We start from the raw sequence: 15,771 nt of genomic DNA on the forward strand, positions 1-15,771 counted from the left end.
CTATCATTGCGTGACTTTTAACTATTGTACGTGCGGTGCTGCTAAGTTGTCCATTTCAAACAATAAATCGATTTTTCTTTTTATTGACGGAGGCAAGGCAGTTACAGTCTATTAAGATATCTGTGTCCAGAATAAATCCGTGAATCCGTCAATTCATGATCACGAGATACCTTTTCTTACTTGGGGAATGATACCTCCAAGAGCTAATAAGAATTTAAAATGAAAACAATCAAACTCCCTATGGAGTGGGAAAAGGCAAGCAACCAAGTCAGGATTGGTTTTAATTTTGCATCTGATTGGTAGAGAGAGTGGTGCAAGTTTTCTGGACCAATCACAGAGTAAAGTAAAGCAAAACCAATGCATTCCCGGATTACAATCGACATTCAAGTGAAAATTGCGCTATCGAAGAGAAATTATCAGCTTTCCATTGCAGTAATCTTGCTGACAGTCTAGCTCTAAGACGCAGACAAAAAGGAATGTTAAATTCATAAGGAAAGTGGGGTAAAAATATAAAACAAAAAACTAATTTTCAATCAAATTGTTTAGAATAATTTCTGTTAAGATTACCTACTTCGCAAATGTGAAAATGATAACGAGTTTTAGACAAATTTCCCTCAGCCTCATCTCAAGATAAAGGCCTGGGCCTAGTCCCTCAACTGGTGGGTGACGCTACCCAACGGATAAATCGCTATCCGACGACTAAGTGTTAAGAAAACGTTGAGGGCTTTCCATAGGATAGAGATTTATCTAGTGGGTAACGTTATCCATCCAACGCTCGAACAAACAGGGCCTGATGCTCGCTCTTTCAAAGGAAAAGAAAATTTTAATCACATGCAAATAAACTTCTGTCCATGTGAACACATGTAGTTGTACACCTGACCAAACTTGCTTTGTTCCTTTTCAATAAAACTACATACGTTGTTATCTCACTGATACGATATATCCTTATTCACAAGCATACTTCTAGGTTAGTTTTCACGTAGGGAGTTCTCACCTTTTATTTTATATATTTTGAAACGAACCTTCCTAATTTATTATTTACATTTTTAGGGAGTCATTTGGATCTTTCTACTGATTCGAAAAGTGATCAGCTGTTTTGTGTCAGATCTATTGTGCTGTTCTTTGAATACGGTATTATTATGGTGAATTTTATTGTAGTTACATATGAAGAAACAAATATCTTCAATTTTTCGCTATTACCAGAATCTCGAATAAATCTGTATCTAAGCACTATTAGCACGTACTGACCAAAAATTTAAAATATAAAACCGTACAAATAAAGCCGTTTTTTCTGGAAAATAGTGGAAATGCCTTTGATGAACCGATGGTTGAGTGTCCTTGATACTGCTAACTGACAATTTCGATTGGCATGTTTTCCAGTTCAATTATATAATCTGTAAAAAACGTAGAGATTAAGATATCACGGAGCTTGTATAGGGCAGGCCAAATAATACAGAATACAGTTCACATCATTAATGGTTTTTCCCGAAGTGGTTGTTCCAACACCCTTGCACACGCATTCGTAATTGTTAAGATTTCCATTTTCTGTTACCACCAGGTTATACTCTTGGCCATAATCCGTTGTGCAAGTCGCCGCCACAATTTTTGTATCCTGCGGAGAAAACATGGAGCAAAAACTAATGAAATGAAGAAGATTTGAGTGGATCTGGAAGATACAGACAAACGAATAATTGTAATCCCATTAAATAGCTTATTTTGAAAGAAAACAACTTCATTTGTTTCCGACAATTTTTAAATCCTCTTCGAGGTCTATCTCGTCGGAGAAAAGATTTTACATCGATATGATAGTTTACATACATATCGCTATCGCAAGTACTCATGGGCATTAACAAACCACGTGAAAAATTTACTGATCTGCCTCCCGATCGTGCGTGAATTGAGATAGAAAAGACTGAGTTACAAATCCCTTTAGCGATTTTGAAATGCTGAAAAGATTGAAAGGAAGATGGCTTCTTTCAAAGAAGAAATAAGGAAAAGAATTCCATCCTAGTTCTAGAGAAGAAATCTTGAGGAGAAAATTTAATGTTCGAGTAGTGCGAGAATCTAGAGAGCTTTGAGAACAGATGCTGTCATAAAGATTGTTAAGTCATTCGTTTGATGTTTTTTTCAAGCCTCGGAAATTCAAATCAAGGTGGCTATCGCAACAAAAGCGAGGTGAAGCCATGAAAAACCATCCTTCAGTGGTTACTCGCCTGACTGTCACTAACGGAAGCTTTTTTCCCCGGAATATCCTTGGACTTGACCGAAGCTGTCTCCTCCTGGCACCAACTGAAGTTACCAATCCCTTGTGGTCCCGCAGGTCCCTCGGGTCCTTCTGCGCCAGTGGGCCCATCGTCGCCAGTAAAGCCTTCAGATCCCTTATCACCTGGAAGTCCTTTACTACCACTAGCCCCTTGGAAGCCTTCTTTCCCAGATATTCCTTTATTCCCTGGGGGACCCGGAGACCCCGTATCCCCTGGAGGTCCTATTGGACCGGTTTGTCCCGGATCTCCTCTCGGTCCCACCGAGCCATTCCTTCCTCGTTCGCCTTTTGGACCAGGAAGGGAGGTTTTTGCTTTCACCTTTGAAAAGAGAGAGCAAAAGTAGATGAAAAGCAAGCCAAGTATGGGAATTTTTTTTTTCGAGTGGAATTCTCTCCCGACCATTTTAGTTTCCTCCAGGAAAGGGTAGAAATGACATTGGCCATGTTTCGAGTTTTTGCTTCTTTTACTTTTTGGATGAGCAAAAATTGCTTAAACTTAAAACATTCGTTCAATTAAAAAACACACACCCAAAAGGATATAATGGGCCAAGGAGGAACAAACACTGCAGAGCATGATGGAGGTCAAGACGAATTGAAAATGCGAAACTTGGAAAAAAGTTGTGATAAACTTTTCAAGCTGAGTCAAACATTCGGTGCCTCCTATACAGTCCTTTTTGATTGACTGTCGTAAAACCTGAGCCCAAGTATTCTCAATGGCCCACCAGAAGGAACGAAAATACCTTAAACAGCCGATGGAAGCTCAAAGAAAAAACAACCAAACTGCCCAAAGCGCGGGAAAACGTGAGCGACAAAGTTGTGATTGGTTTTAGTTTTGCATCTGATTGGAGGAGAGTGGTGTGAGTTTTCTAACCCAATTACAGAGCAAATTAAAGCAAAAACAAAGCAATTGCGGATTATTCTCGACTGTCAATTGAAAATTGATCGAAACGTGTTCTTGATGAATATTAATATATTATGAAGGAAAATGGTGATGGATTAACTTCTAGACACTATTTAGCATATTTTCTAGCCAAGGAAATGCGACCAAACAGTTATATACTCAAAGGATCAAAGACATCTTTTTCCGGTTATTTTAATGTCACCGAATTAGAAGCATCACCTTTCACAATTGTTCAGTAATTTATCAAAACAAGCAAGCGAAGTACAACATACTTGTTCTCCAACAGTGTTGTTCATCGTGTCGATCATAGCAACAATGGCGTCGTCATGTTGTTCCAAGGTTCTTTTCACTTGTGACAGCTGCGAAAATAAGAGGGGTGACGTTAACCCTTTACACCTTTGTGTCAGTATGCATATTCTCCATACTGTTCTCTACACATTTTCTAAGGTGCGGATAAGGAGAATTTGTTCAACAATCAAGAGCTTATTTAGTTAGCGATCTTTTCCTTTATTTTCGTAACCCTGCTGTTTGATTCAGGGATGATAATCACTTCTACTAAGAGGAGTTAATATTGTCTTGCTCCAACTAATTATATACCTTGTTTGTGAGCGTTGCGTTCAAAGAATCGAGTTGAGTGAACATTGGACCATGATCAGGATTAAACTGCTGCATTGAGTTATTTGCCTAAAAAAAAGAAGAAAAGAAAGAAGATAACTTCTTCACCGGGCCAAGAAGACTTCACGGCTGTACCACCCAGTTACCTATGGCTAAAGTAACCAAGGCTGGTGAGCTTGGGGTGAAAAAGTACACAGTAGAGATTCACTGATTGATGAAAGTGACGCGAGGTTTCTACAAGTACACGGCAGTAGCTGACAAAAATTAAACTAAACAAACAACCAAAGTATCAACAGAAAAGTCTTGAAGTCTACAAGTAGTGACGGATGAGGAGTCTAAGGAATGTTCTCAGTCTGTTATTAAAATAAATGAAAGCTTTGATTCAAGACTTCGTCTTTCAGTTGTGACTGAAGGAGACAACTAAATCTGTTGCAGCTTCCGGTTTAATCTAAGGTTGTAGAAACTTGGACGGGGCGAAAAAGCAACAAAAAAGTTTAAAAGACGCAAGAATAACAATCACGAGTTACTTATGAGGTTAACGAAGGAAGTAAATTTTGGTTTTATCAACTGAGTCAGTAATATAATCTGAGATGGTCTTCGTAAGTGTCTAATGCTAACGCTTCCGGCATCAGCCTCTCCATGGTCAGTCCTTCGCCCTGAAGAAAGCCTAACGTGGCCAATGTATATTAACAACTCAGCCTGGTTGATAAAATAGAATAGAATCTTTCCCCATTAATGAGTAGGTAAAAACCATTTTAGTCACAACTGTCTCCACGTTAAAGGGTTTCTAATGGGAAATATCACACTAAAGCCTCTTGACTCAGTTCAGAAAGCTCGAATATATTGGTCACCTGTAAATCAACAGCAGGACAATATATGATAAAGCATGGATGAAGCCTCCGTCAATATTTTTGTAAGCTTAACGTTAAGGACCTAACTTTTAATTTTGAACCGCCAAATGAAGCTTACACGATCAATGTCTCCGTAGAACCCATCAGAAAATGACTTAATGGCATCTCTTGTGGAGTCAAATTCCGTCTTGGCTGCTATTAGGGCCTCTTTGTTCCTTCCTGATTCCCTCATTAGTGATTCCTATCGATGCAGACAAATAATAAAACACGCTATAGAGTCGATATGTTACCGTCAGCATTATGAACGATCGGGGCCCAGGTGTTCAAAGGGTCTGCATTACTTCCTACACGATTGAAAAACAGTAGTGGTGTAAATCGAAATCGCGCAAGGTCTCTTGGGCAGAGAGGGCACAGGAATGGAAAGAGATATCGTTTGTCAAAAGTTAAATGAGACCTGCTAATCAGTCTTATACGTCGACGTTTTGATACGCAGATGTTAAAATTTACGAGATGAAATCGGAAGCTCTCCCTCCTTGCTCAACCGTACCACTTGAGAGAGCTCGCTTACCAAGCTTGCAGGCCAATTCACTATTGTCAGGCTTGTCGGTCGGACTGTAGATCCGTATTGTAATGAAATGGTTAGCAAGTCTGAGACGTAAGAGAACCGGTTCTGGTTCAGTTGAAACTGGGACCAGTCTCCTTCTTTCATGAGTGCCTTTGAAAGCTTATAACTTTGCAAATGATGGATTTGAATGATTGCATGATTTCCCATCCCTCTGGAGTTAGAAACGCAAGCAGGCTAAAGAAAATGTGTTTGACCATCATGTTACAGCACAGCTAATGAGTAAGAGGCACCTAAAAACTGATTTCCCAAGGCTAGAGTTTTTAAGGAGGGGGAGGGGAAGGGTGATTTTTGATTAGGATACAGCAATGGACGAAAAAAAAAACAAAAACAAAAAAACACTAGCCAAAACAAAAAAAACAAAAAAAACAACTGAAACAAGCAAACAATCATGCATTCAGAAATTCTTACCGCTTCTGCATAAAGAGATGAGAGGTTTGCTTGCAGCTCCTCAATTTTTTCGAAATATGGAGACAAGTTCATAGCAAATGTTGTCTTTCGCTCATTTTTGAATGAGTTTTCTTCTTCTTTTTTCTGTTGGCCTGTGCTGGGTGACGTCGTACCTTGATGATTAAAACGGTGAAATTCTTTGTTATTAGACCGGTGAATGTCATATGTAATAAAGCATATTCAGGAACGAATTGATGCTCACAGATATACCTCAGTTAGGTAAAACAGACCAAAGGGAGAGATTGTATCCATGCCTGTCGGCGAGCCACAACTAACTGAGCTACGAAACCAAGTATTGAGATCGAAGTAGTATCCTAGCTTCTTTCTGCATAGAGGCCCTAACTCTTTCCCTCAATTAAAATGAAGTTCTGTGAGGATCATTATTATCCAATCGCACAAAGTAAAGCGCAAATAACGCGCAAATAGAGTAGAAATATCCTGCGATATTATACGGTCATTTAGAACGTTGGTTATTTTGTACTGTCAAAATTTGTTTAACCAGTCGGCTGCACACGCTACGTTTCTCTATCAGCTTTGCTTTTCCCGCCTTATGAGAAACGAACAGAAAGACTTAGCAGAAAAAAAAGCAGCTGGATAATAAATGACTTATGAGACGTTTTGATGTTTTTTTTTTTGTAGTTTTGCTGAGTATATTTTTACTCGTTGTTTGTATTTTGACTCGCTCTTCAGGCTCGTCAAAATACGACGCAACTCGAAGAAATAATCAACGATACTACACACTAAAACGTCTAATAAAATATGTTTACTTCATATATCATGATCATTCATGGCTAAAAGATGTGTAGTTTAAATTATGTATGTAATAGCGACCAAATAGACTATGCTTAATTCATTGTGCGGGGCATATTGTTGCTTGTCTATACCTTAGGTTAATGCAATGATCCATAACATTCCGTGGTAATTCACTCGGTGAGGTCAGTGAATTGCAAGGCTTCGTTTCGCGTCACAGGAGTTGATAGCTTGAAAGGACTTCAAAGTGAGTCGCGGAATAGGAAATTGACAAATGATATTCGACTTAAATTTAAATTTATTTCGACATGTCTGGTCTTAGTGCTGAAGAAGCAATGCAATATAGGCTCTTTAACTTTTGGTGAATTATGTTAAACTGGACATCTTATCTTGAAACGAAAAAAACTGTCGCTTTACTGTTAAGCACAGTCAAATAATTTATTCTAAATGACGTACATTGAATGAAATATATGAATATATATATATATATATATATACATATGTAGAGAGAGAGAGGAAGTCTATTTTTCGGTTTTTCCGTATTACAGTGCTCAATACATACTATAGCGAATATATATTTTCTTTGGTTTTTTCCTTACTCAATTCACACACACACATATATATATTTTGTGTATTTTATTAGAAAATACATATTAATATATTTATATGGAATTTTCTGCAGCTTACATATATAGATTTCGCGACTGTGTTATCGCGGAGAAGTGGCATATGAGGCAAAGTGAATGAATGACTTCGTAAAATATCTGCAGTTGTGGCAACGTGCACGGATAGTGCTTAAAATTGCGACTACAAAACTTTGTGTAGCTTCGACTCGTAGTGCATTGGGACAGAACTCAAATATTTGTGGTGGTACATTGTCTGATTTCCATTATCCTCCCCATCGAAGGTTTCAAGAGATTCTATATTTCATCGTAACAAGGCATACGAAAAGATATAACTATTTCGAGAATGATGCATCATCGGTAAGGAACGAAAAGTATTTCCAATGAGCTTTAGGCGAATGACTGCTTATACCAAATGAAACGCTTAGATTTCAATATTAATAATGGTGTATTGAGCGAATTAGTAAAGACTTACTTCTAACAGTTTATATAGATTGCCATAGGCACTCATTTTTGGCTACATCCATCTATAAAAATAGTTTGCATAAATCAAATATGAGCTGAATTCCTGCATCTGTGAGTTGAGTTGATCATACTTCCTCGCAGAGATAGGAAACTTATCCTAAGTTCCAAAATGTTAATCAACAAAACAAGTAGCTCACCTGGATAAACTCCTACAACTCCACGGATCATTAAAATGACTATCACCAATGCGGAAATAGAGAGAAATAGCACAAGGTACTGAACAATGCGATGAATGCACAGCTTACTGCAGCGTGTATTTTTGTTATGATCGTGATTAGAAACCGATGTTAAGGATCTGTTTTGAAGTTTCTTTGCTGTTTTCTGGCGATGTTTCTTTGGTTTAGCGTTAGAATTTCCTGGTTTAAGATTTGCTGTCTGTTTTAGAGCAACATATGAGCTGTCAAAGCTAAGGCGATGTCTTGTATCGGATGGTGTGTATAACTTCGATTCGTGAATATCTTCAATTGATGTAGAGCGACCAGCCATCAGAAGCAAGCGTATCAAGAACTTTTCAGTGAAATTGGATCGTTGACGCCAATTGCATATGCAAGGCTGCTTGCCTTTAGTCAAGAGGTGACGTGGATTGTTACCACGGGAGAAGTATCTACCCTTAGTACACGTGGAATATATTTTGGTCTTGATAAATTAAGTACTGGCTTTTGTTACGCAAAGTTGGACAAGTAAAGAATGCAAAACGCGCCAAAAGAGCTAAAAGTTGTTTGGCAAACACGACCACAGGAATTTAAAACAACGAACAGGCCTTAGAGGGTTCATTGTTTCGAATAAGTGTATATTTTCATGACAAATTAATCTGTACTCAATGTTCTGCAAATAAATAAAAATGAAAGCTTGAAATTCACTCATGTATGATTTGTCTTCTCTAAAGCTGATGAAGACAACCAAGATTTCCACTTTCTTTAGAGAGATCTAGAAACAAAGAACACTCTGAGTGAAAGACCTTGGATCAAAGACAAATAAATTTTATGCATCATTTGATCGAGAATGATTTTCAATAATTAAGTTTTGATATGTTCGTTGTGATGGAACCTGTGAAGTTTATGTGTGCAGCCTTCGTGTGCTGCGCTGAAATATTCTGTAAATTATGGATTTCTTTGTTTCTTGTTTTTGGCGCTTGTTTTGTTTTGATTTCCCTTTTTTAATTTTTGTGGTTAGCTTTATTGGCTATTAATAGAACACGTAGACACTTTTGTTTCCATTGGGTTTTCTGCAAATTCAGGACAATCGTTAAGGGCTATGACGTATCATAAAGGGTCGCCGCTGCCTTCAGTGTTCAACCTTAACTAACAGATGAAATGACCATCACAGCCATACGCTCCACTTTTCAGGGGGCGAATGAAGAGTTGAAATCACCACACTGACATTGTGTACTGAAAAAATCTGCCACGACCTGCTAAATTAGTTAATAGGTGCTTGATGAATTATGGATTACACCTCAACAACGCACAAAAATTCTGAAACTGACTTCATTCATATCCCACCAAAGTATCGTTGACATATCGCGAAGTAACGGATAGCGAGTTCACAAAAACTACATTTTTCGAGTTAATTTTATCACTTCTACAAAATTGACTGAAGTATTTTCTTTTTAACTTGGAATCTATCCTACAGAGCGAACACTGAATACATTATTTGGATTTTTGATAAAATGATTACGTTATAAACAGAGATAAGGTCTTTTAACAGTTCCACCGTATGTACGTGTACGACAAAATCCAGTCAGCTTAAAGTTGTTGTGTTAAAAACGGAGAAAAAAATGACTGGGCGAACTAAATTTGTTTCATATCATCGGAATTCCGTGGGCATACAAGTTTCGATCAGTCACGGGGAGTACCGAAACTGCCAAATAAGCGAAACCAAAAAAAAGTTCCTCTCAAAAAAAAAATCAGCAGGCGTAAAAATACGATCGCTCAAGTTTCATATTCTGATATTGAGAGCGAGAGATTTCTAAACCAAAGTTTGCCTCTTGCTTTTCAAAGTGGTTTTAAATAATGAGTGAATTTGCATTATTTCACCCTAAACCCTAAATAACTTCTGAATGTGCGGCACTGTGTTGACTAAACCGAGTTTTTAACACTATCAATTACGTTTCTTACGAGACTTACCGGTACCTGTAGAATCACACGAACAATTTGGACCAATTTTCCCCATGAACAGCAGAAGTGCCAATAATAATGCTGCCGCAGCAACGAAAATAATGAGACACATCACAGTCAAGCGAATGATTTTGTCCTTTCTTCGTACACTCTGTCTCTTTTGCAAAGTTTGTTGCGAAGTTGCGGCCTTCTCCTGTCTGCTTTGTAAATTCGCGCCAGGTTTAACTTTGTCGTAAATCGGCTCATTTACACGTAATCTTGGAGTCACTGCAATATTTGTGTCCCGTTGTAAAGTGTTGTAAAGGCTGTTCGGGTCGGCTTCGCTATACAAAGAATTGGAGATTGTGTTCAAACTTGTGTTGCTTCTTCGGTGAAGGCTCATGGTACTCGCCGCGAAGCCAGGATTGAGAAGCCCGTTTTCGTAGGCCATCTTCGAAACAAGAATTGAAACTCTAGAGAATACCTCAAAGAGGTTCCAAGCTTTGACTAATTCCCTTAAGTGGAGAAATTTACTTCACAGCATGCAAAGTCACAAGACATCAGTCATTAATTTTAATTTGCATGAGTCAAGCTTGTTTATTAGTTTCACGATTCACTGAACAAATATGCAAAGTCTCTTAAAGATATTGTGCAGCAATAATAGTGCACGCGAAAATGTGATTGGTTAAGAAATGTTTACAAGGGTTTAACCCCTTGACTTGAGAAGTCCGCATTCATGTTAAAAGTAAATAAAAACAAGACAGGCTGTATCGAACGGCAGATTTTAGGATTATTTTATTTGCTTTTTTGGCAGACGGTAATTCAAGTTTATTTCAAATATGCGCAATCACTTAGTCCATTTCATGTCCCAGGGTTTTTTATCGTCATTTAATTTAGACTCACCATTGTTTAATGTGGCTTTGTGTTCTTATGTTTCGAGAGGAAATTCATTTTTCCAAGTGCCGTTTTGCGTAGACTGAAGTTAACTGAAAGCACAATGCAAACACTAGGAAATTTCAGATCTACAAAGTCAGGGTCGGTAACATTTTAATTCTTGTTGTATTTATGGAAACTTACATTCACACTTGACTCCTACTTCTGAAAAGTCGGTTGCAGGGTTTTTTTTTTAACAGATTCGAATGCTTTCTAAAACCATCGAAAGGCACTAAAACGCGGAATACCAGACCACACTGGAATTACAGAACACGCCCAAACACAGTAGTCAGAGGACCGGAACATACCGCCATACCGGTATAAGCGAAATACTCGAAGAATAACAAAGATGAAAAAAAAAATTAAATTAAAATAAACAACGTAAATCGATGCAAAAAAAAAAATAGAGCTCAATTTTAATGCAGTACCCGCTTTTCGTGCGTCCTGTCCGTGTTCCTGCGTATTCCGGGTTCCCGGTTTCAGTATGTACTAACTCTCTGATAGCGATTTTATTATGCAAAACCTTCGCTTCCACACCGGAAGACTTGGAATGATTCTAACCCCTTGAAACGGATTTATGCTCGTTTCCAGCGAAAAACAACAGAGAAGATACATGAAGCCGCCATTTTGTTTCTGTGAGTTTGCTTAGAGCAAAATTATTTGGTCGCGAAGGAAGTATGACGTAAGCACTTCAACCTCAAGCGATGTCGTATTTCCTTAAATGGGCGTTTGCTTAAATGGGTGTTACATAAGAAACACGCGACCAACTTACACACTTCCGTTCCCTTTCGTTCCTAACATGGTCAGATATCGCGAAAACGCTAAGCAAGCCGGTGATGTAACCAGCTGGTCAATACTAACAATTCCCGAGCAATCATCATTTTTCATAGCTTACAAGAAATATGAAATCTTTGAACATTAATATTGTAAAGACTCTTTTACGACCGTCGGCTGACTTCAGACGTTCAAGCAAAAGACAGCTGATGGCTTAGCGAAAGTCTATCAATTACTTCTGACCAGCATTTTCACTGGTAGCAAACCGAGTCTACAAAATGGCAACCGATAGTCAACTGACAGTCTAGCGAAAAGTAGACGAAAGTAACAGCTTACGAAAGGAAATAAAGATTGTAGCCCGAATACCATCAATAGCCGGCCGAAAGCTAAAACAATACAAAGAAACAATATGCAATAAAGAGAATAAGTTTCTAAAGAAACTGTGGTGCTGCGTCGGTGGGAAAGTATAACAGGGTAATTTAGTATTACCAACTTATTTGATAACGTAAATTGACCACCGTAAAGAGTTTAAAAGCTGACGTTTCGAGCATTAGCCCTTCAACAGAGCGAATGCAAAACCACCAATATCCTGTTCCTCTCGACCAAAGGAACATGTCAACGTTGTTTTAATGCCGGTGGGACAATGGAAAAATAAGGTTCCCTGGGGATGATTCAAACTCCGCCAAAGGACCTGTTTCTCGCCCGGGAGCCGACGACCCGGAAAGCTTTTTGTCTTTGGCATGTTTCTTTTCAACATAGAGATATAATATTAAACAATCTTGAAAGTCGAATGCAAATATCAGGAAGAATAAACAAAATGATCGGTTTTTGACTTAACACCTGCTAATCCTTTTCACAAGTATAGAATTTAATGTATTGCCGCAATTTCAAAAAGTTAATGAGGCTCATTATAGAAACGGGTCACAATTCTGCTTCTGCAACAGGAAAATGGAAACACTTTAAGTTTACATTCCCCTTTCTCTTATTTCTAATCCTTTTATGTTTTTATTTCTACCTCGTTTTCCTTAAGTTCTTCTATTTTTATTATCGCTATTTCGGATTCACTTTCTTGTTGCTCCAGTTCTCTTTTCCTTGACTCGTACACATCTATCGTGTATGCGTCAGGTGTCAACTTGGTCTCCTTCAACTCTCGCCAAACTTTTTCTAACAATTCTAAACTCGGCGCGTTTCGAAGACGATGGCCAAACGCAATCATATCCATGCGTTCCTTTGACATCATCTTACAGCCATCAGTCAAACAAAGATCAGTCGCTTCTTCAGCTTCAAAATCGGGGAAAAATATCAAACCTGAGTACTGGGCTAACACGTCTAAAGAAACTTGAAATTCGGGCAACTTTTTGTCGAAGTCCACCGGTTCGTTAGGAATGACGAAAGCTCCTAGAGCTGATTGCTTGTTTCCGTCTTCGGCCAAAATAACTTTGTATAAATGAGTTGGCACTGCAACATTATTAGCACCAATAACCTAAGGATCAACATTAAAAAAAGTTATGATTTTGTAGTAGATGTTATAACGAAACCCAACAAGCTGAGGAAAATTGGTCATCGTACGTCTTTACGAAACACAACATTACAGCACAGAGCAGGATAAATTTTCGAAACAGGCAGAAATTCAAATCAGAAACTTATCCTTTAAGGATAAAACAGTATTTAATATGCTGTGCAATTCTCACGCCCGTTTCAAAATGCTAAAATTCCAAGATGGCAGACAGCAGGAGATTAACTTCTTGCCTTTTGCCTTAGTTTATACCAGGTCACTCGAAATACTCTTGACACTTTCGTTGTTTTCCAAAAGGAAGTAGAGTATCTTCTTTCCATCTATACTTACAAGCTGGCGATCGTTATTCCGGTCGGTCATGTATGATTTAGAGTTAGAATGGACAACGTAAGTAGCAGGAGGGGAAATATCAGAATTTCAATCACCCCACCCCATCTCCTTCCTTTCCTTTTGCTGTCCACCCACCCCCTTGGTACAAATTTCTTCCTCTCCCCAGCCTTCCGCCGCTGTAATAATCAAATATGGCGGCGATAATTTTCACCCAGAAAATACCGAGCACATGCTCAAGAAAATCACACCTACACGGCAGGCTACTCTCCAATGCAAATGAATACCTTATGGGAGTGGAAATAAAATATCTATCATTGAAGAAGAGCTCTTTACCTCATATTGCATCATCTTCTTCCCATCCTGTTCTTTTGGCAAGTAAAGTGGTCCTGACACTATGTACACATCTGAGTATCTTTTTGTTAAACCCCTGCAGTAAGCTTCTAGTCTGTACCAATAGTTAGCATTGTTATCCAGATTTTGTGGCACAATGTTGGACAAGAGGAACGTTGCATTCATTGCATCTTGGTCATATTTGTTGTCACCTCGAAGAATTGAAGAGAATTATCTGTTAACCCTTTCATTGCCTTGATCTCATTAGCTATTCTCCTTACTGTCTGTCATACAATTCTTGTGGTGTTAGTTTGAAGAATTTGGTATTGGATCAATTAATAATTCCCTACTTGATATTCTTCATTATTCTCATCACTTTTCTCATTACTTGTCTGCTGGATATTATAAGGAGAAATTCTCTCTTCGTCACTTGTGGTAGTTAAAGAGTTGAGTATCTTCACATTAAAATTTCCTTTTAAGACTTTTTGTGCAGTTCAATTCAGGGGTAGTAACCTCATTCATATAATTGCAATTGGACACACAATTAAAACCAGTGGCAAAAATAGAGCCTGAGAACAATTTCAGGCTTGAACAGGAATTTAAAATATAACTGCCCTGCAACAATGATATTGCTCCAACAAATTTAGCTAAGAAAACAAACTAGGAGTCGAGAGATTAGAGCAGAACACTTGTATCTAATTTAACAAAGTGTTCCTCCACGGCTAATGCAAAACAGTTATAAGATGAAATCCCTCTCGATCCTAAATTGATTTCAGGCTCCATTTTAACTGCTTAAATTGATACTGCCATTACACAGTTTAAATACAAAGTTTTCATTTATCCTCTTTGAAAAGAAGGTATCAGCTCAGGGGTATTAGAAAGCCCAGAGAAGAAATGCTTACTCTTTGCATGTACATTAGCATGATGCCAATCTCCACTTAAGCATCATTTGTTAGATATGGGCAAAGAAATGGGGAGGGGATTGCACCATGAGAGAGAAGTCAGGCTTAGTTCAAGAAAATGGAGTGTGGAGATGCAATATTTTCAATTGCTTCTCCAAGCACTCAAAGAGCACTGTGTAAGATATCATAATATCCTTTCCCTTGACTGCAGAGTATGTTTGATCTAAGCATAATTTTTTCCTCACTGGAGAATCGTCTTTGCACATGCAAGATCACATTGAGTTCTGCCATACTCTGCAGACTGGACCCTTCCCTTGTAATGTAAGGATTCCCTTCTTGGCGCATGTAGTTGAGACCTCATACTCACCTAAATATTTCTGCAATTCTGTAATTTTTTGTTTGATGTGTCGTCATTTTGACAACCTTGCCTACCTAAAAAATTCTCTTACGTTTAGCAGTCAAACGTGCAATATAGAAAGTGAAACCACATGTGCACAATCTTGTACATGTACATGCAGTTAGTGGGATACCCTTGGGAATAGAGAGGCTCTCTGGATCCCTTCAACAGAGATTTCCCACCAGCAAAGAAGAATTGGGTTGGACAGAAGATCTTTCACTTTGAATAGCAGGGGTACCCTTAGAATACTGTTGTCCTAAACGTGTACTCACTTGCGGGAGCCATGTGCCCTCTTGACCATCCACTGTCCCAGTAGTCATCATTATTTGACTGAAAAATAGCTGGAATGTTCGGATCAGGTTTAAAAACCGAGTATGTCCTATTCGCCTCGCCTTTAACTTTCTCACGTGTCAAATGTTCTAGTACCCATCTCGGCGTCTTCTTCACTTGATCGTAACACAAAACGTGATTTTTATATTGCAGATAGTCCGATGACCTCCGTGGGAGGCCATATTTGAACATTTTCTCGTCTCCAGTGTCGAAAACTTCATACCTTGAACTGTCTACTTGGTACACCTCTAGCCCCTTGTTGGATGCTCCTCGAAGACTAACTGTGCGAAGATGGCGTCCACGTTTGAGGTTATCATGTCTAGCTATAATATCCTCGATTTCTTTCTTGGCAGGAGTATTACCATCTGCTGTATCCGAAGTCTCGTAATAAATCTTTACCAAGCCAGCACCGATAATTACTCCTGTAACAACGTTTCCAATGCCTTTGAACTGCAACCGAAGTTTCGTCATCCAAGAAGCCATCTTGAGAACCTTCTTTCTGACAAGAGACTGGGTCGAGAGGATCCATCGCGGGCTCAATTCTTCGTTGAGCGCCTGTTTGAAAC

General features: G+C 38.6%; 2 protein-coding genes across 3 annotated transcripts; both read right to left on the reverse strand.

Moving 5' to 3' along the window:
• Positions 1 to 803: 803 nt before the first annotated feature.
• On the reverse strand, positions 804 to 10,255 carry LOC131780347 (collectin-12). 2 transcript variants are annotated; one of them, XM_059096966.2, is made up of 7 exons: positions 9,724 to 10,255; positions 5,664 to 5,815; positions 4,749 to 4,871; positions 3,762 to 3,848; positions 3,437 to 3,523; positions 2,214 to 2,582; positions 804 to 1,612 (listed from the first exon to the last, which is right to left on the reverse strand). In XM_059096966.2, exons 1-7 carry the CDS (start codon positions 10,142 to 10,144, stop codon positions 1,421 to 1,423), a joined length of 1,431 nt encoding a protein of 476 aa, XP_058952949.1. In that variant the 5' UTR covers positions 10,145 to 10,255; the 3' UTR covers positions 804 to 1,420. The 2 variants fall into 2 exon arrangements, with proteins under 2 accessions (XP_058952949.1, XP_058952950.1); XM_059096967.2 differs by lacking the exon at positions 9,724 to 10,255 and adding an exon at positions 7,738 to 8,277.
• Positions 10,256 to 10,364: 109 nt separating this feature from the next.
• Positions 10,365 to 15,689, reverse strand: LOC131780332 (nuclease EXOG, mitochondrial). The gene is made up of 3 exons (XM_059096942.2): positions 15,148 to 15,689; positions 13,580 to 13,788; positions 10,365 to 12,883 (listed from the first exon to the last, which is right to left on the reverse strand). Exons 1-3 carry the CDS (start codon positions 15,686 to 15,688, stop codon positions 12,398 to 12,400), a joined length of 1,236 nt encoding a protein of 411 aa, XP_058952925.2. The 5' UTR covers position 15,689; the 3' UTR covers positions 10,365 to 12,397.
• Between the last annotated feature and the right edge of the window lie 82 nt (positions 15,690 to 15,771).

The sequence above is a fragment of the Pocillopora verrucosa genome, chromosome 7 (assembly GCF_036669915.1).
Source record: "Pocillopora verrucosa isolate sample1 chromosome 7, ASM3666991v2, whole genome shotgun sequence".
Taxonomy (NCBI): domain Eukaryota; kingdom Metazoa; phylum Cnidaria; class Anthozoa; order Scleractinia; family Pocilloporidae; genus Pocillopora; species Pocillopora verrucosa.

Bases quoted from the DNA above. Each gene is read 5' to 3' on its own strand.
- LOC131780332 (XM_059096942.2), bottom strand. From the start codon at position 15,688: ATGGCTTCTTGGATGACGAAACTTCGGTTGCAGTTCAAAGGCATTGGA. The intron at 13,789-15,147 runs GTGAGTACACGT...CAATTCTTCGAG, and splicing joins AGGGCACATGGCTCCCGCAA to GTGACAACAAATATGACCAA. The intron at 12,884-13,579 runs GTAAAGAGCTCT...GTTGATCCTTAG, and splicing joins AGAAGATGATGCAATATGAG to GTTATTGGTGCTAATAATGT.
- LOC131780347 (XM_059096966.2), bottom strand. From the start codon at position 10,144: ATGGCCTACGAAAACGGGCTTCTCAATCCTGGCTTCGCGGCGAGTACC. The intron at 4,872-5,663 runs GTAAGAATTTCT...CTGCATCGATAG, and splicing joins CATCTCTTTATGCAGAAGCG to GAATCACTAATGAGGGAATC. The intron at 1,613-2,213 runs GCGAGTAACCAC...TTTTCTCCGCAG, and splicing joins CTTCCGTTAGTGACAGTCAG to GATACAAAAATTGTGGCGGC.